This window comes from Miscanthus floridulus, chromosome 3 (assembly GCF_019320115.1).
Source record: "Miscanthus floridulus cultivar M001 chromosome 3, ASM1932011v1, whole genome shotgun sequence".
Taxonomy (NCBI): domain Eukaryota; kingdom Viridiplantae; phylum Streptophyta; class Magnoliopsida; order Poales; family Poaceae; genus Miscanthus; species Miscanthus floridulus.
Window position 1 is genome coordinate 144,352,501 of NC_089582.1, and position 20,588 is coordinate 144,373,088.

Below are 20,588 nucleotides of genomic sequence, written 5' to 3' on the forward strand. Positions count from 1 at the left end.
TTTCTAGGGTTTTGCGAGCTAAGTTCTTCTTGCCCCCTTCTTTGCGATATGTTCCATCGATGCTTGGGTTTGTTTGCTGCCTTATTCAATTTGTGTGTTGATGTTTAATGCCTTTGTCCTCGTTTCAGATCCGGTTTGTGTGTCCCCTCATATGCGATTTTTGTGTTGTGATGTTTGTTGTCTAGGGTTTTCCCCTTAGGTGATGCGGGATCCGGTTTCCCGTGTTCTTCAGTTTGTGCTTAGGTTTTTTGCCCCATTTTTTGATTCGTTGGCGGATGGTGTTGTCTCTGCAGTGTAGTCTGTATAGCTTTTAAGAGTTGACGATTGTTTGTTGGTTCATTGTCCTGTGATTGTTGTTCACATGATTTGTGGTTTGAATGGTTTGAGGGATGCAGAGGTAGATGATACGTTATTGTTGTTGATTGTATCTTTGTTTTTTCGATGCATATTGGTATTTATAATTGTTTTTGAATAGTGGAAATGTGGTGTTCATTTTTAAGACAGTTTAATTTGTGAGAAGAGCTCGGTTCTATAAAATTAATTATGAGTTTGTGTCCCGCTGTAATGCTCATTGCAGAATAATTTTTGTAGTAGACATTTTTTAGCTGCATGTTGTTTTCTATGATGATAATTGCCACTTATCCCTTTATGTGATTTTAGTTTCATTGTTCATTTTTAGTTAATTTTTCAGTGCTCATTTATTTTCAATTATAGTGTTCATTTCAGAGTTTTTTTTTTCTGAATGTGAACTACCTGATTTTTGTGATGCTACCTGATACTTGAATGCTACTAGTTACTGCATTTATCTGTTTTAGTTTCAGTTAAATTCCAGTTATATGATACCTGACATCTGAATGCTATCTGATGTACTGTTAAGTTTTAGTTATCTAATGTATTGTTAAGTTTGAGATACCTGATACCTGAATGCTATATGTGAGAGTTATCCGAATCCCTACAGTCATTCCACTTCCGTTTTTGATGAATTTAATGCTAAGTACGTGTGAGTGTCAACTGGAGAAGTACGCTTGTGCTCTTTTTTTCCATGTGTACGTGTGCTCTCTTGAGCTTTGTTTTACAAATATGGTAGGCTGTATAGTTGATTCATTGTTTTGTCATTTTCTTTTGGTGATGTTTTGGCTCAGATTATTGGGTGGATGTAGAGGTAGATGACATGTTTTGCTACTGTTAGAGAATTTTGATAGTATATATTGATTTTTTTGTCATTTTTAGGTAATCATGGCTGCTAGGAGCAAATGTTTTGTATTGTAGATGAAAGTATTCGTGCAGAACATGGTCATGAAGGACATGAACCTGTAAGTGTGCGTCGTACATTAGCAGTAGTTATATAATTTTTTTGATTTATATGTGTTCATCTATTTTTAGGCCTTCATTTCTACTACAAATATAAATTTGTTGGAGCAATTTGTTGTGTTTTGCAAATCCAAGGTATCATTTCTACTGCTGATGTACATTTTTGGTTCGTGCAAAAAAATTATTGTTTTATGCATTCTTATAGAAAATAAATAAGCATAAGGGAGAAAATAAATTATTGTTTGTCCCTGAACAAATTCAGTTAATGTTTAATTAACTCCTTAAACTGACACATAGTTAAGAAACTGTCTGAGTCGCCAAGATTTTAAGGTTTCAGTTTTACATGTTGCATGCATTAAATAATTTTTAGAGCTCCTGAAAATTCATATGTCTTCTGTAACTGGGATGTCTCGCGCATGGCTGATATCTTCGATTGAATTAGTTTGCTTAGATTTTAATTAGTTGAGGCTGCACTAAATCCCGGAGTCTTGATTAGCTGTATAGTGCATGCACGTGGCCGCACTAAATTAGCCAGTTCCCGTGTGTCTACAAGTGTGTGTGTCTAGCTGTCAGCAATCTCACACCTCAGCCTAATCCGTTTGAGGGGTACCAGACCAGATGCTTGTAATAAGAGGTGCATCATCCGCACCTGTCTTTTTTGTGCGATTTAATGGTTGCGCTCATGGGATTGTTTTGCTTGCTATATATGTATCCATCTACATATGTATTTGCGTAGAGCTGATGAAACCTAGTGACTACATCTGCTATGCCGGCTGTATTGGTGAACTATTAACCAAGCTACAATAATCTATGATTTAAGTTTGTGGTGTGAGATTGAGTTATATACTTGACACAGGTTTCATATGTGTATGGCTAGTGTCTGTTTCGGTTGTTTGGGAAGCATGGGTATTGTATACCTTGAATGTACCTAGTAATACTCAGATGTGCAAGTTTAGGCTAGTTTAATCTAATATGAGCCACGCAAGGCTGCAACATGCATTTTCTGTTGTGGTGGTGATGGTGCAGAAGTTTGCTGAGTCATGCTGTTTGCTTCACTTGGTTTCAATAAAGCGTAGTTCGTTACACTAGACTATGATCTATCTGGTTGGGTACAGTTCAATTTACAAGCTGGCTTAGGCTTTCGTTTGTAGCTATGGTTCAACTTCGTTGTGTGAATTTTTATTCTGAAAATTGTTTCAATTTTCATTTTTCAGGATTTCAGCAGATAGTTTAGTTTATCTTCATAGTTTTCATTTTCTGAATTTTGTTTAGTTAGTTTAGTTTGTCATTGCATCACTTTAACTGCATTATAAATTTAGGTTAGTTCAATAAATTTAGGTTAGTTCAATTTAGTATAATCTATTTTTTAGTTTTAGTTTTGTTCAAGTTTAGGTTAAATTTAGTATAGTCTATTTTTTCTTATAAATTCAGTTCAAGTCTAGTGGAATTAATTATCAGTTCTATTTCAGGTTCAGTTTTTTTAGATTTTAGGTTGAGTACCATCAAATTTTATTGAATTGCATTAGAGTTTAGCTGTTATGTATTTTAGTTTTTTTGTGATTCAGTGTTAAATCTAGGTTTATTTAAGTAGAATCTATTTTTAGTTTTAGTTCAGTTTTATTTTCAGGTTAAGTTTAGTAGAACCTATTTTTAGTTTTTGTTCAGTTCAAGTCCAGTAGTTTTTTCTCTGTCTTTGTCTCTTTATTTATTTTCAGTCAGTTTCACTCATGTTTGTGAGGTTTAGTTTAGTTTTGTAACCTGCATTAGAGTCTCGGTGAATTAAATTTCAGTTTTTTCGTGTAGCCGAAGTTTAGGTCTCTATGTTGTAGTTTAAGTTCAGGTTCAATTACGTATAATCTAGGTTCTCAGCTTCAGTATTTGAGTCTCAAGTTTATTATGGTTGTGCCCATATCTGCTACATTATTTTTTTCATTTTGGTTTCAGGTTCAGAATTGTTATCAGTTTAATTTTTATTCTTATTTTAGTTTTATAATTCTAGGTTTCTAGTTCCTAGGCTTTAGTTTCAAATTCAGGATTGTTTTTAGTTGAGTTTTAGTTAAATTTTTATCTTTAATTGCATCAAGGCGGTCTTCATTTTTTTCAGTATCTTAGTTTCGGTTTAAGTAACTCAGGTCCATTATGTTTCAGTTACTAAGTTTTAGTAAATTCGTGCAGCAGCTGTAGGTTGCCTTGGTCTGAAGCAATGCAGCCTGATTGCTTGATTCAGTGAGTGAAACTAGTTGTAGTTCGGCAGTAGTAGCAGTGGCACTTCGGTATTATAGAGACAATACCTCAGTCTATCTTACATGTTTTGCATTGTCACTCCTAGCAAGTCAATGTGTATTCAGTTTGTGAGCCATGTCATTTTCATACTATATTTTCATATTGATCCTTAGTCTATAGCTTTGGTTAATTTATTTGGAACTCAATTTATTGTGGTTCAGTGAGTTTTAGAAAATTTGGAGTAATAGCTGACTGATATGAGTGAGTTTTTTTTGTCCTTGTTCTTCCATAGAAAAAATTGTCTCTTGTTATTTGTGCTAACATATCTTGAAATATGTTTATTCTGATTTGTGTCAACACAGACCCCACAAACTCAGCTCCTCCCACCTTCAAATATTTCTCTCTTGTGTTTTGGTTATGCCACTGCTGCTGGACCTTCAAATATTTACATCGTTCCTTGTGATTTGTGTTAATAAATCTTTGAACTTTGTGATTTGTGTTAGTATGATGCTGCTTCGTCTGTGACTATCAGAGACAAGCAATTTGTTATATGTGAGATATGCTAATCCTATACTAAATAGGATCTATACAAGTTGTTACCAACAGAAAATTAGAATTTGCAATGTATTTTATAAATAATTTAGAGGTGCCTGGATTGACTATTTTTGTGTGTTTGCCTTTTATTTTATTATCCAACAGTCACCCAACCTGCTCAGCTCATCTTTCTGTTGTTTTCTACTAGGTTTTCTCCTATGGTATTTTCTGCTATCACTGGCACAGGAACTGGAGATCACCTTGATACCTGGTGTTTTCAGAGCTGAGAAAATTTTAGGTATGAAAATTTTACCTGGTAATATAATTTTTTAAATGTTAATCTGATGCATTGATCGTGCTATATTTTAGGTAGACACTAAATTTTACCTGGTAATGTAATTTTTAAATGTTAATTTGTAGTTGTGTCTCTATGAACAGTTCACAAGCCACATTAAATATGCTTAACTCTTGTAAGCTAAAAGAGTTTGCTAGAACTCCAAACTGATGTCTATTCTAGAACTTAGGAAGAGTTAATTGTTAGGACCTGCTTGATGACATATTATGAATTTTAAAAAATTATGATTTGTGAATATGTTAATATGGAGCAAAATTGAGCTGCGTGGATCCTACTGATACCTTGTAATTTTGGTAGATTCAAATTTGATAGTGTTTATCCACTTTTGTGCATTCTTTAAGAGCTATAAGCTTGTGTTGGCCTTGTCCCTTTTGTTAGTGTCCACTTATTTTTGATAAATGAGGTATGACTTTTGAATCTCACATTCATTCCATTTGTTTTTTGTTCTTTTCCATAGCACTTTAGTGGTATATGTAAACCAAAACAACTTAAAGATTTAGTTGCATAATTGCAGTCTGCTATAATGTAAATTGTAAGTGTCTAGCACTGTAATTGTAGTTCTGAGAATATGCAATATGCTGTTGTTAAACTGATTCCCTCGTTTTTTGTGTTTTTCTGCTAGCTGATATCCTATCTGCTATAATGTAAATTACAAATGTTGGTCCTTTACATTCTTGTGATTTGTGCTAGCACACATCATATATTTGTCATTTGTGATTTGTGCTAACACAAACCATATATTATTGTGATTTTTGTGAACACACATCTGTCTTCTGTGCTGTCACTGCTGCCTTTCTGTAATTTAGTAAGCTGCACGTTTAGTAAACTACTTTCTGTCCCTCATTTTCTTGTCTAATCAATACCGTTCTTCTTCTCTTCTTTTGTTTTGGCAGTTGTTCAGTAAAACAACTTGGTCTAGGGGTTGATTGAATTCTGCTTGTATTATTTTGTGAATCAAGCTTTGATTCTTTATAATTTATCCATGTTGTTTCCATTTATTCGATCTGATCCCAAATAAGAATATGGGAATGCCGCTTTAGTTTGTGCTGTTCAACAAGGAGGAAAGATTGTTATCTTTTCTTCACAAGAAATGTATACCCTTAGCCCTGCTACGGTGCTCATCCATAGTTTAAGTGATCTGTACTACTTCCTACCGCAGTCTTAATTTTACCCTATTGTATACCTGCATTTAGAAATAAATGATATGTTATTAGGAGAAAGTTGGAGCATCATAAAGAATCAGTATGCAGTTTTAGTATCCTGCTTGAATCTGTACTCTTATTATGTTGAAATCTTGGTTCTGATATTTACATACTCATATTACTCATATTATTGTAAAATAGTGTTGGTGATGCAAACAACTAAGCAATAGTTGGAGCATCAATTATGTGCAGGTACGTGTCATCAAGGTTTTTGGTCATGCTTGTGTGGCTGTTGAGCAGTTTATCATTCTCTCTATTTACACATTCATGAGCTCCACCATACCGTATATGTATTGATATACATTTATAGTTTAATTGCATTAAGAACCTATACTGTTTGCACTATTTGAAATGTGTAATTTTTCATATTTGTGTTTTGTAATTTCATCAATATAATGCATTACACTTAATTTGCATCTAAGATTCTGCAAAAGCTAGAAGGATCTGAAATATAGTTGGGTGCTCTAATTGCAAAAGCTAGCAGCATCTAAAATAGTTGGATTGCTGATACACGTTGCTCTTATCTCATGCTCTCTGTTGTGTCATGCAATGCAGGAAATTAGTAGAATCTGAAATAGGTTTGTTTGTAGCCTTTAGACCACAATTACAACCCCCAAGTGTTGGATCTGCTCCTTGTGCAAAGTTAGCAACCAGGGCCACACCCTGCCGTTGGAGCAAGCACAAGCAGCAGACCATCTTAGCCATCCTAAATATGTAAGGTCTCATGATTACATATTCCATGGATCTAGGTTCTCCTAGTCTTTCTCATCTGATCTGCTAATTTCTTCGTTTTTGCTTCTTCAGAGAAATTGGAATACCAGAAATTTGGATTGAAAAGATTAGTCTACTAACCTTGGTTGATGAGGTATGAATCAAACTTCTAGTGCTTGTTCTTCAAATTTCCGGTTGTTCTTGTTTGCAATCATATTTCTGCCCCTTTCTCCTGCTCCGCGTGAGCAGAGCAGAGCCTTTTCCATGTAGAGCAGATCTGTTTTCTTTGTTTTCTTCTTTTCCAAATATATTTGATATATTCCTATCGATTTCTGCTTTTGGGCTTTCATTATGGGCTACGTAGTTGTTAGGCTCTACTATTTTACTCTCAACTGCATAGAAATTGCATCTAGATCTGCTCTGCGTGGGCTTTTTTTGTCTGATGGAATTTGTGTGCTAGCTTCTCCTCAAACATATGGTATTTTTTCCTGTTGTAATTTGTGCGTTTTAGAGAGCCAACAACCATGTGCTAGCTTCTCCTAAAACACATGGTTTTTTGTCTATTGGAATTCGTGTGTTTTTTAGGCAGCCAACAACCATATGCTAGGTTTGGCTGAAACACACAGTTATACAGTAGACTCTTCTTTTTTTTAATAGGTTGTCTTGAGAAATACGTTTTTTTCTTAAAAAACTAGGAATCATTTTTCTATGAAGTTGAAGCCATGAGTATAAATTACTCTTTCCCATTCCAGCACTCTCTTTCCGGCAACCAGGTGTGCTGCAATGTGCAATGCCTTCAACCACAGAGAACGTCCAGCTGAAGTCACTCTGTGGGTAGAACATACGCAAGATGGTAACCAATAACAGAAGTGAAACCCGGCCAAAATACGTTGCTTCCACTTCTTGGTCACATCGCAGCAGGCATCCACTGCAAACCAGGCTTCTTCAGTCTCACTCAACCATATACACATTTCCAAGCAACCCACATCACCCATTCACCCCCAAAAAGAAAGAATGCGACCAAAAGGAACTTTGGAAAAAAAAAAAACTAGTCTGTTCATTTAGTTCCTCCCCATATCCCCTTTCTTGAGCTCTTCTTGTTCATCTTGACTACTCTGCGTTTCCCCTTCGCGGTGGTCTCGGCATCAGGTTCTCTGATCTGAGGTATGGCGACGTCGACCCGAACGATGTGATGATCCGATGTCCCTTTGGAGGAGACGACCGTGTAGGATCCAGGCACGAACTTGTAGGGGGAGTGGGGCGACGCCAGGATGTAGTCCACCCTCGTGCCGTACTTGCACGTCCCCTGCACATCTGAAGTTTTCCATCCATGGCAATGTTCAGATAGCAGCTAGCAAAATGAAACTGACTGAACTGAAAGGAAGTCCCTGATGAGTAACTACTAACTAACTGAACTGGGATTATCTGAGGAATTGTAGGACATGCATGACACCTACCTTGTCCTTTGGCCACGACCACCACCGCCTCGCATTCTCCGGCGAAGTCCTTGGCGTCGACGTACTGCTTCGCCTTGAGGTACTGCATCACCTCCACCTTGGGCGTCGGCTTGCCGATCTCCTCGTAGTACTGCAATAAAACCGCCAGAAACGAAACGAGCATAAACGTCCAGGGTAGATCAGTACCCCCAAATGGACATGTCCGTCGAGCACGACCGAATGCATGGTCGTCGTGTGGTGGCCTAGCTAGGTACCTTGACGATGTCGGCCCATCGGTCGGCGGAGTAGTCGGTGCCGTCGAGCGCGTTGAGGCCGCCGGCGAGGATGTGCGGGCCGTCGCCGGAGCGGATGATGGCGTCCACCTGCTTCATCCTCCACTTCTCGTCCAGGTGGTCCAGGTGCGTGCAGTGGAAGTTCACCTCGCCGGCGTCCGGCACCTCAATCGTGGCGAGCAGCACGTTCCTGCAGCAACCACACCCACACATGCATGCGTCGTCCTGTTCAGCTCAGTGATCGGACCCATCGAGATACGATACGAATCATACGATCGCGCTGCTGCTTTCATCGTTTCATGAACTGAGCTACCAATCGCTCGAAAGCATGCATGCAGCAAGGAACGATCGCGATCACGATCACGATCACGCCCTTGGGACAGCCCATTTATGCGTGGACAGCGAGGGCGTGATCGCCGTGTCGCTCTCCGGATATTGCGCGCTTCCTGCTTTGGAGCTCGATCAGCTGCTGCATAGGCTCTGACAGTTGACAGTTTTCTGTGACCATAAATTGTGCAGCTAGCGCGAGTGGCTCTATGCCTACGGTCCCTTGAAAACGAATCTTCATGACAGGATGCTAACGCGTACTAGTGTCACAGAATGTAAACATGAGGTTTAATTTAGTGGAAAATCATGGATATATAAATTGTCGAAGAACTGTATACTGGAAATTGGGCAGCTATCACGGATCAGAAGGAAAAAAAAAGATATCCATGCGCTGTGCGCCGGGCCTGCCATTTATGACTTGCAAAAAACAAGCGTGCTGCTGGTGCTGCACTGCAATAACGTCTGCTGCTGGCTCCTCTGCATGGGCACGGGGTTCCTATCCAGAGGCGCTCGCCCAGGGAGTTGTCTCCACTGCCCCGTAATAAGCTATCACTGTCGATCTTTTCACTACCGGAATTTTAAAACCGACACTGATAAATGCATCACTGTTGGTTCGTAAGAAAAAAGCTATTACTACCGGTTGGTAATAAAAACCGACAGTGATGTGTATCACTGTCGGTTGCGTCTCATAGACCGGCAGTGATCCATAGCTCCGGACCCGAAATTTTAATTCATCCTGGTTAACTGTGCGGCCGCCGAATCCACACGCTCTCTCTCCTCTCTCTCATATCTCTCCCCGCTCTCTCTCCTCTCTCTCATGTTTCTCCAAATCCACCTCGCTGCGGCCGCCGACGAGCGGTCGGGAAGCCGGTGCGGCGAAGGCATCAGGCCGCTGCGGGCGCGAGGCCGCCGTGGGCGCCGGCGAACGGTCGGGATCCCGGCGCGGCTTCTTCCTCCTCCCCAGATCTCCCCACGCCTCCACACTTTCCTCCCCAGATCTTCGTGTGCTCCGGTAGCTCCGTGGCTGGAGGCCTAGAGCGCATGCGCTGGAGTTGAAGGTCCCATCCGAGGTGAGTCGCCCTGGCCTATCCTCGTCCTCGCTTTTTTTTTTCTTTTTCTCCGTCCGTAGATTGCGCCTTCCTGATGGCCTGCCTCTCCGCGCGGCTCACCTCGCGTGGTTTCTAAGAGTTGAAGGGGGCGCTACATCTGTGGTGTGGAGAGGAGCTGCAGTGGACCTGCGCCGGACCTGCGGAGCTGCTCCGGACCTGCAGAGGAGCTGTGCCGGACCTTCCTCTATGTTGTGTGAATCAATTTATAGATGAATTATTTTGTTTGTGTTGAACCCTGCTCCTCTGTCTGTGATGTACGAATCGATCTGTGGATGGGTTGATTTGTGATGGGTTGAACCCTTCTCCTTCGTCTGCGATGCACGAATCGATTTGTGGATGAGTTTTTCTGATGTGTTGAATCCGTCCTTTGTGATGTATGAATTTTTTTTTCTTGGATGAAATGCTTGATGTAGTGGCGGCGGTAGCCAACGAGCATGGTGGCGGCAGCGGCGGTAACGAGCATGCTCCAGCCAGCATGCTTGTTGGGTTGTTTTTTTTGTTTTTCTAAACCTTATCACTGCCGGGTGAAATACTGGCAACACCGGTTCAAAATCTGGCAGTGAAGGGGGATTTTGAACCGGCGGTGATATCGAAAACTGGGGTAGTGCTCGCCCGGAAAGCTCCTGCCCAGCTACCAGTTTCCCTCCCTGACGGCGACCACTCGGCAGCAACAGCAGCAGAGATCATCGAGCGCATGGGACGGCAGAAACTTCCTCTCTTCCCTTGTCTCTTCTCCTACCTCTCGCCTCCCCTGCATTTCAGTTTCAGCCGCCGTAGCAGCAGCCAGTGATTAGTGAGCACCTAACCTTCTGCGGGCGCCGGTGGGGTGGCGTCTGTGTCTAATCCTTTTCACTGAGACCAGCTAAGCATGCATGGCCATGGCCATGGCTATTCCTACTCTAGGGCTAAAGCTAGGCCTGGTACTGTAATAAAGAAAGCTGTGGGGACGGCGACACTGGCTTTGGAAACGTACGGGGCTGCAAAGGCTTGGTGGCGGTTTCTGATGACAGTGGAGCAGCTCAACTAATCCTTTCTTTTTCTCATAGCCCGCCCGGTAGCAGCTGAATTAAGCATGTTATCCGCCATATATACTTACCCCCTAAGCATCTTGCCGCTTGTCTGGAGCGCGTAACGCTCTTCCTAATCCCATCCCAGACTGTCTCCATTATACACTTGACTAATCGCCAGGCAGGTAAAGCTACTGTCTAGGTGACGACATGCATGAGTCCTGCTTTATTTGGACGCTTCGACTCAAGATTCGGGCCGAGTCGTGACGTTGACTGCTGTCGCATGGTTCAAACTGTTGAAAACAGGTGAATTACCTGTGCCACCACGCACCAAACAATGCACCGTGACTTTGAACTAAAACGCGAGCAGCTGCCAGCATTTCACCACTACTCCCTTCGCCCCAAAATGTACATTCCACTTTTCGAGTAGTCAAATTTCTTAAAGTTTAGCTAAATTGATAAAAAATTGACTTTGGGATGTATTATTTTTATGACTGTGGGAGTATTTTATAGAAAGGAAAGGTAAAAAAAGAAGAGAGTAGCCGGGAGAACCCGTATGGCTGACGCTGATCAATCACAGCTGCCATTCCTGGGTAGTAGTATCTGAGTGGCGGCAGGCAGCGCCGACGAGTTGGAGACACTGGCAGGGTGGGCCTGGATTGGATGCTCCTCGCGCCGGCTCTGGCATGTGATGTGTCACGGCCTCACGGGGAACGGTCGGCCAAAGTGGTACGGTTGTTACTGTTACTAGTACAACGAATAGAAGAAGATTCAGGCTGTGGCAGGCTCTGAATCCCATGTTGATGCTGTGCTCTAGTATCTTAGGCCCCGTTTAGATGGGGGAATTTTTGGCTTTGGCCTACTATAGCACTTTCGTTTGTATTTGATAAAAATTATCTAATTATGGACTATTTAGGCTTAAAAGATTCGTCTCGCCAATTACGGGCGAACTGTGCAATTAGTTATTCTTTTTACCTACATTTAATGCTCCATGCATGTGCCGCAAGATTTGATGTGACGGAGAATCTTGAAAAATTTTGGATTTTGGGTAGGATCTAAACATTGCCTTACTACGAGAGATTCAACGAACGCGGTAATGCTAATGCATGCGTGCGGTGCAAGCTATTACTGCGGGTCTGAAACTGGCTGAAAAACACTGTTCCGACTGAAAAAAGAAGCCAAACAAGCCGAATATGGGGTAAGACGAACATGGCCAAAGTTGTTAAGTTTGTTGTGTGGCGTAAATGGAATTCATTAGCGTGGCGTGGTGAACTGAATGAACTCTGTTGAAGCGCATGGCATGCAGGAATGGTTGGTAGGCAGTGATGATAATGGGGGAGGACGGGGCACTGACTGACCGGAAGTCGGATTGGTCGGCGACGCGGTGCGCCTTCCAGCGCTTGATGGGCCAGCGGGAGAGCACGGCGTTGCCGTACTCGGGCGCCCAGCTCTCGGCGAACACGTAGCGCATGCCCAGCCCCTCCGCCAGCTCCGACAGCGGCCGCATCCCGCGCTCCTCCTCGGCGCGCACGTTCTGCAGCCCGATGATGTCGGCGCCGGCCTCGCGCAGCACCTCCTCCAAGCTCCGCCGTCGAGGCCGCGGCGAGGACGACGCCGCGACCGGCGGCTGCTGCTGCTGCCTCTTGGCGTTGGCGCCGCCGCCGCGCCACAGCCGGGTCCGCTCCAGGGAGATCTCGTTGTCCTGGAGGTTGATGGACACGCGCGCCTTGCTCGGCGACCGCGCCAGGCTCGCCGCCGCCTGCGCCTTCAGGATGCCCTTGGGCGGCCGCCGCGGGCTGCCGGGGAGCCCGGCGCCCGCCTCCGCCGTCGGTGCCGGTGCCGCCGCCTCGCCGGAAACCGCGGGCGCCATGGAGAACATGGCCGCGTTGAACGTCGCCACGCGGATCGTCACCTCCCGCCCTCCTCCCACGCCGCCGCCGTCGGCGTCGCACGGCGTGGCCTTGCTGGTGCCGAACCGCCGCACGGCGATGCGCGCCTGCTTGGGCGTCCCCGCGCCTCCGTGCCGCCGCCGCCGGCGCGGGTGCAGGCACTGCAGCCCGTCGAGGACGCGCCGCAGCACGTGCATCGGCGCGCCGTCCTCTGGCATGTCCGCCACAGGCAGGCAGCTACGGCGATCGGCCCACCGACGGGCAGGGGCAGGCGCAGGTGCAGCAGCTCCGTCCCAAACGGAGGCCGGCCGTCGAGCTCGCGTCGCGTCCGTGCTTGCTTGCTATGCTCTCTCTCGCGCGCGCCGCCCAGAGCGTCGTGGCTAAGCTAGCTTTGCCCGCGAGGCCGAGGCCGCGCGCGCGTAATATATATATCACGCGACGGGGACGGCGGCTTTGCTTTCGCTTCAGCGGGCAGCGGTGGTTACACTTACACACACGACACACCACACGGGAAGCGCTGGGGTTTTTTCCGGGGCGTATTCGTCTTGTATTGTATGGCGTGCGCGTGTACACTGGTACGTACGTACTGTCGCCTCTTGTACCCATGCGTACCTACCCTCCCGCTGGTATGTTGGTGCATTCTATGTTTTCTATATACTACACGGCCGGCTGCTGAAACATCGTACGTCGTCACGCCACGACTCTCGGTGTGGGAAAAATACAAGCACAATAGTACTGGACAAAGTTTTCGAGGTTTGCATTGGCTGCACATGTTCGAGGACATTGTACGTGTGTTGGGCCGATCGAGCTGCTCATCCATTTAGCATGCTTTTTGGATCAGAGATATATAGTTTGTTCTTTGATTTTTGGGACAGGTCATTTCTTCTCCTGTTTAGTTAGAGAGACAAGATAGTCCCTTGACCTTAAATAAAACAAAAAAGATAGTCCCTTGAATTTTTAGTTGGCTTGAAGATTCAGGGGCGGAGCCGAGGCCTGGCCACCCTGGTCTGCTGCCCAGGCTCCCCTGCCGCTAACATGTTAGGCACAAACAACCCAGTAATGCCTAACGATAGGATTAAAGGGGCGTCGGCAAGTTACGCGTGTACATGGCACAGAGACCAATTTTCTCGTCTAGACTCTCTAAAACTCCTGGATCCGCCATGACGACATTAGATATGGGATGAGTGCTCTTGACATGTGAGCCATATCGGTCGGGCTCTCTTTCACCCTTCTCCCAAGCAAGTTTCTTCTTCCATGGCTAAATCTCGCCCATGCTTCTCAAGATTAGTCGGCAGACCTCATTGTTGCCTACAAACCCATTGGCATGCTCCTCTCTTGCAACTGTCACTAAGCTCATCGCCCACGCCTTTCTGTTTGCTTATGAGCCCCTCGTCTCCGCCCCTAGGCCTGCCGCATGCCATGCCCACGGTGGGGCACCATGAGGTAGTAACAAGATGTCAAATTCTGATCTACTGTATGCACTCACGCTCCAGTAGAGTTAAATCGAATCCGATTGATTGTAAAGAAAGTCGTAGAAGAAGGAATTGAGGAGCTCTCTCTCCGTTAGGTACACACCCTCTTCATCCTCCCGGTCACGCATGCTGCCATGAGCTCATCCGCCGGAGCCACACCCACGTCCCATTGCTCTGCTCTCGCCCCCACGTGGTCATGTTCGCTTGATTTATGAGCCGTACCTTTTTAAGTCAACGAACGGTATTTTTTTCTCACAACAAATCAGCCAACAGTACTTTTAGCCATGACTTATAAGCTGCACAAAGTAGGACAAACTCAACCGGCTGTATTTTTCGGTATGACCGTAGAGCGCGAATATGATGACGTGGGAGGAGGGTGGGCGTCAGGGTCTCACCTTATGGTGGCTTTAATGGTGACAAGTGTGCGGTGAGATTTTGGGGACCGCACAACAACAAAGAGGATGTTTTTGTAATTAAAGAACAATGGTGTTAATTAGGGTGGAAAATGAATAGTACCCCATCCGTTAAAGAAAGATTAATGGTCCCGTTCGGCTTACCTTATAATCCGCACTATTTAGCTTGTTTTTTTCAGCTGAAACAGTGTTTTTCTCTCACAACAATTCAGCCAGAACAGTATTTTTCAGTCAGTTCAGCCAAGTTTCAGCAAGCCGAACGGGGCCATTGTTGTTTTAGTTTTTGCGGAGTCAAATCTTTGTACCATTGATCATTAACTTTTAAAATTCATAATGTTTAATATAACAAGATTTGTATTTAGATTTATAAAAAATACTTTTACAATATATAGTTCACGCGTTGTTAAAGTATAGACATTTATGATGGAAGACATGAATTTTTTTTTGACTTACGACAAAACTAAAACTACAACATTTATATAACAGAAGCAGGAGGGAGTAGTCATTGCCTACTGTATCTTCATCCAACTGCCATGAATTTACAAGCGTAGACACCCCAGCACTGGATGCGCCACATGATACACATTTCGGGAGCAAGAGAAGGAAAACATATCGGGAGATTCGGGGGGCGGCAGCGCATGGTGCCAGTGCCACCGCAGTTGCAATGCCAAGGCACCTGCCGTGCTCTTTTTTCGAAGGCCGAAGGGGCGACCGAGCCCACAGCTGGCGCCTGCACTGCAACCACCCCACGATCGATTCGAGCTCCAGAGCCCACCCACCCATCATCATCCATCCATGGCTCGCTGACTCGCTCGCCTATCAGTCTCGGAGAGCGTCAACCGTCAGGCCGCGCGCGGATCCCCCTGTACTGCCGGTGCCGGGTGCCGGCCGGCCTTTTCTCCGGTCACGGCTGCCGCCAGACCAAGGTTACGTACGCAGATCACGTCCGTGCGTCACGAGCTGAAAAGTTGCCTGTGTGCATCTGTCGCCGTCGTCGGAGCGCGCGGCGGACCTACCGGTGGCGGTTCTGACGGACGAGCTAGCTGGCCTCGACGTCGTCGTTTCTGCGGGCAGGTGGTTCGCGCCTGACGCGGGCACTGGCTGACTGATCTCACTGGCGATCCTGCTGATGTCGAAGGATCCTGATTTCTGACAGGTTCAACCAGCACTTGCTCCAGTGTACGGAGTAGTAACTGAAAACCATCGTCTGATCGTCACCGTTCACCAAAGTCCCGCCGTGACTCGGTTAGTTTCCTACACTAGAGACTTCACGGCGTTGACCGCACCCACCGCCCGGTTGGTTACTCCCGAAGCACGCAGACGCAAAGCTTGCCGATGGCATTGCCGTGTTTCGATCTCCCTCTGATCTGAATCTGATCCTCTCCAACCTTGCATGGATTGGCCGGTAGGAGTAGGAGTAGGAGTAGGTGCCATGGCGCGGTCCGGGTCACGCAGGCCCTTTTTCCCCTCGTCTTTCCCGGAGCATCCGGTGTCTGAAGAGGCAGTTTACACAAAGGCTCACTGCAACCTCGTTGTCTTCATTCCTTTCGGAAGAAGGTTCGTTTGATAGTTTCCTGCGGCGTACTGTGCGTGGTACGTCGCTGAGGTGAGAGTCCCAGAAACCCCAAGGTTCGCTTTCCAAGCTGGATCGCCTTTGGAACGAAACCGACTTGGCTAGACTGTCCCCTTTTCAGACACAATCAGAGTTAAGAAGCCAGGCTTCAAAAGTTCAGTTTGTCTATCGTTCACCGAAGCTTCGTTATTTCAACCTCGTTGTTGTCTGCATTTCTTTTGAATGAAATAAGGTTACTTGTGCGCGTTTCTGAATCCTAAAGAAAATATAAGACCATCTTTCCAAGCTGGCGAGCCAGCTTTGGAATTGGAATAGACTGTCCCTTTTCAGACACAATCCGAAGCCAAGGACCAAACAAGTTCAGTTCATGTTCATCAGTGCCAATCATCATTGAGCTTTTCCTAGACTGACTGGCTTCACAACAGCTTCCAATCTTCCATGTCCTCGAGGTTATTAATAATGCAGTAATATAAGCTTGGCTTTTTCTAGACCGGGGACGATGTCAATAAATATCTCAACCTAATGCAAAAGACCCGACACTAACCAAACCACACCCCCTCGCGGCATTGACGAACTAAAGGCAAGCGCGTCCATCCACTGGGAGAAAAGCGGAGGAGCGAAAGCAAGAGGACCAGGACGACCTTGCGCTGCGTTGGCGTTGGCTCGCATTGTCTCGAGGGTCGTCAAGTCGTCATGGCGGGCGAGCGAAACGAACGAACGATGCGCGCGAGTGCAACGGACAGGAGGAAGATGACAAGCGCCAGGCGACGACGGCGTCAGAGAGAGAATGAGGCGCCGCGCGCCGGCAGGGGGGGGGGGGGGGGGGGGGGGGGGGGGGGGTGAGGGAGGGGGGGGGGGCGCTACTAAAAGGCGAGCGGTTCCACGTACGCGCGCCCTAGTGGCCAGGCCTGCTGCACGGACGAGGACGATCGCGCACCTGCGCACAGCGCCACCACCGTGTCCTGGCTTCACCGCCAGGAGGACCGAGGAGGAGCAGCACTGCAGCAGGCAGCCCCCACCGTGTCCACCACCGACGCCCGGACGCCGTCGCGCGGGCGCGGCAGCACCTTGGTTTGTCAGGCTCCCTCCATCTCGTTGATCCCTGACCTTGCTCAATCATGGATTTGGAATTGGTGCTACCACGGGCCAGTGTGCGTCAGAACGCACTCGGTTTCAGAGTGAGGAGATTCAGAAGATGATGATACACTACTGAAGGTTGCCTAGTCGGTAAAGATACTTCTACGATGATATGGTTCAGGACCAGCATGGCATCCAGGACCAGGAATGCAGTCAGGCAGTGCAGTGACGTACGAGGGCACTCTGAATCCCAACACGACGCTCATCAGGGATTTGATGAGGCGAATCTCAGCATCACGTCAGCTGCACAGCTGGCCGGGGTTGAGAGACGACGCACGCATGTCAAATCGGGGCAGCCGCCCGGCAGCCCAACGTTGAGGTTCAGCATTGCAGTACTATTATGTGGATCAGGTCTACTTAATCCCAACCAAAGATGATTCTGCCGATCAGACCTACTCTAAACATTATTAATGTTTTTTTTCCTTCTGGCAAAGCAACTCTAACCAAATTAAGATGCTGACGAATCTTCCTTTCTTTTTGGAATTGGAACCAAAAGATGCTAATCCTGGGTCATCTGGACCGCCTGCCCAGGGCCCGCCTGACTTTATTCCTCCTGCAGACAGCTTGTTTGAATGCATACTATTCATCTCAACTCACATGCGTGAGTGGAGTGAAAATTAGTTAATTTTCTACCTAAGAATTCGTTCGGATGAATTGTGGGTCGTTGTATTCTAGTCTGGTGATTTTTGGACCTAGTTTTCACTAAAAAAAACTGGGCCATGGGCCATCATCTTTTTTCTATTCTTCTAATAATAAAAATTGTGGTAGAACTTTTGCTGTCCTTTCTTAAAAAAATTTGTTCGGATGCACTCGTATTCATAAGTGGACCTATAGTTGTCGTGTGATTTACTTACATCACAAGTTCATAAGTGGACATGCATTACCAACATAATACAGATGCATACTTCTAATTTTCAATGGTTAACATCCAAATCCATCCGTATTTCCTCTTGAATACCCACAACAAAACATGGGAAAATTTTCTATTTTCTACTATTCCCAGGACAGTGTTCGAAGCTCCAATACCACCAAAAGAATCTAGAATGGCTAGAGGGAGAGAATAGACTATTAAACAAGCACAACACTAGATACAATCATATAATTGATAGTATAAAAGGTGATCCCAATAGCAACCGCTTGCCTAGCTTAGAGCACTTCTAAGCAAGCCTCCTAAATAGGCAACAAAATTAAGACTACTAATAGAGCACAGAAACAACTAGAGACTAGCAACTACAACTAGTTAAGCGACACAAGTAGAACTACTCTAGCTACTCTGCTCAACTAGAAGAGCTACTAGAACTACACAAGCATAAGCATATGAATGTAAAGAACAAGTGTGGTAGGGACAGTGTTATTCTAGATGCTAAACGCTTAGTGTTTAGACGGTTTAGACAACCGACTAGACGGTTTAAACGGTTTATATTGTAGCAGAAAATATACATGTAAAATGATATTTTTATACATATTTTCAAGTGCAATTTAAGGCATGAACATAGTTACACAATTTGACTTAAACAATAAACAATTACACATAGAGTGATACACATGGTCATATAAACATCATTTGAATATCACCGAAATTTCCCCACCACACGCGCGCAAGCCCAATTTCGCCCACCCAAAAAGTTCGCCTAGCACCCAAACTTTCATGGTTTATCACCTAAACGATAGTTTAAACACATGTTTTGGCGTTTACACTGGATTAGACACCATTTAATGCCATCGTTTAAACCGTTTTTTAACAAGTTTGACCGTTTAGACATATCTAGCATTTAATTAATTGACCAGGGCCTCAATGGTACACGAACCCATAGTTTAGCATTTTAACGCGTGTAGACGAATGTTTAGACACGTTTAGGCGAACACTAGGTAGGGGCAAACCAACGGGGCAAGGGACACCATGATTTTTCACCCAAGGTTCGATTGGTTGCCAACAACCTACGTTGCCTTTGAGGTGAATCCTTTGATTGTTGCTTCGCGTGCTAACCAAGCATTCAAACTTGACCCTTAATGTGGGTGCTTGAAAGAAGGCAACCAATTAAGGCACTACAACTAGCCTCTTGATTCCACTAGAGTTGCCCTTCGTGATCTCCTGTGAAGTGAGCACAAAACCCCTCATAATCAACTTGATTGGAGCCACCAAACAATCACAAAATGGTGCCCAACAATCCCAACTAGTTCCAAGCCGTCTAGGTGGCGGCAACCACCAAGAGTAACAAGAAAACCAGAGCAGCTACGCTTATCTAGTGCCACAAGATGCAATCCAACTAAGAAATGCATTAAAACTCTCTCCAATCTCACTCTAGATCAATCTAAAAGCATGTAAGTGAATGGAGTGTGTGCTTGAGTTCCTCACTGGTGTATGGATAAGTAGAAATGACCAAGAGAGTCCAAAGACCCGGACACCCCCTATTTATAGCCCCAAACAAAACTAGACATTTTGCAGACCTGGTAGGCTGTCTGTGCACCCACCGAAAAAGTCCGGCGGGCACCGGAGAGACCCCCGGAGGTACGGTTAAGAAGATCCAACGACTCATATCAAATTTGAACTGGCCGTTGCAGGGGGCATTCTCCAGTGCTTTGATTGAGCCCCCACAGGAGAAATCCGGTGGCCTTACCGAGCCTCTATCTACTGCAGGTGACCACTGGAATTCCAACAGTCAAAACCACATTTGTACGGTGCCCCCTCTAGTGACAACATCAGAGAAATGCGATGGGGGGGTCAAAAAGCTTTCTGTAACCTCACCTGAGAGCTCTAGGGCTACACCAGAAAAGTCCAGTGCTTCCCTAACACTGGAACTGGAGAAAGTGCACCACTGGATAAAGGGTCTGCCATGTGTCAAATCTAGTGTCACCGCTGTGAGACATCCTTGGTGGGTCGCCTCGTACGTCGGGTCGAGCAGGTGGAATTGTGCCATCCTACAAAAAAAGTCAATGAATTAGAAATTCAATATACAATGAAACATAAACTTAGAAATGTACAAGTAATTGACATAATTACATGCATAATTAATTAAATGAATACGACAAATATGAAATAATGAAAACAACCAATAGTCGCACCTCACTAATCTACCAATGGCAACCGTGTGAATTGTGACCCAGTTTACCATACTTGCCGCACTCATACTGCTCGAGGTCAGTAAGAATTGGGGTTCCTCTCCCACGCCTTGTTCTTCCGGGTATCTGATCCATAACCATCCTATGCCTCATCCTCTTCCTTGATCCATGCTTGTTCCAACGGTAAGCTAGATCCATAATATACTTTGGCCCATCATATGGAGGCCACTCTCCAGGGTCTCGAAAAGGCAAGAAGCGGGGGCTCCATGTGTGCACAAGCGTGTCGACACTGAACTCGCGAGGTATCCTGCTCTCGATATTATAGTTGTGATGTCTAGCTGCTGCCACCAAATGGGAATATAGAAAGTGGTACTGCCTTGGTTTACCACAAGTGCATTTGAAATCTTAGAGGATAACCACATGCATCCTCGACTCTCGGACCTCACCGTCAGACGTTGTACCGCCCCTATGCTAGATCTGATAAGTCCCAGTGGCATGGTCAAAGCATGTAGCCTCATGTGTGCCAGCCCTTTCAT

At 45.4% G+C, this 20,588-nt stretch overlaps 1 protein-coding gene and 1 long non-coding RNA gene across 2 annotated transcripts; one reads left to right on the forward strand and one right to left on the reverse strand.

The window, feature by feature from the left end:
• Nucleotides 1–7,127: 7,127 nt before the first annotated feature.
• On the reverse strand, nt 7,128–12,804 carry LOC136542699 (uncharacterized). The gene is made up of 4 exons (XM_066535243.1): nt 11,867–12,804; nt 8,048–8,255; nt 7,794–7,923; nt 7,128–7,650 (listed from the first exon to the last, which is right to left on the reverse strand). Exons 1-4 carry the CDS (start codon nt 12,613–12,615, stop codon nt 7,394–7,396), a joined length of 1,344 nt encoding a protein of 447 aa, XP_066391340.1. The 5' UTR covers nt 12,616–12,804; the 3' UTR covers nt 7,128–7,393.
• Nucleotides 8,264–9,851, forward strand: LOC136542700 (uncharacterized). Its single transcript, XR_010780761.1, has 2 exons — nt 8,264–9,462; nt 9,579–9,851. It is a non-coding gene; the product is annotated as an uncharacterized lncRNA (long non-coding RNA).
• Nucleotides 12,805–20,588: the final 7,784 nt, after the last annotated feature.

What these genes read in the sequence shown, in the direction of transcription:
- LOC136542699 (XM_066535243.1), bottom strand. Translation starts at nt 12,615, where the DNA reads ATGCCAGAGGACGGCGCGCCGATGCACGTGCTGCGGCGCGTCCTCGAC. An exon ending in GATGGGCCGACATCGTCAAG is followed by an intron (nt 7,924 to 8,047) that starts GTACCTAGCTAG and finishes GTTTTATTGCAG; the next exon opens with TACTACGAGGAGATCGGCAA. An exon ending in GGTCGTGGCCAAAGGACAAG is followed by an intron (nt 7,651 to 7,793) that starts GTAGGTGTCATG and finishes GGAAAACTTCAG; the next exon opens with ATGTGCAGGGGACGTGCAAG.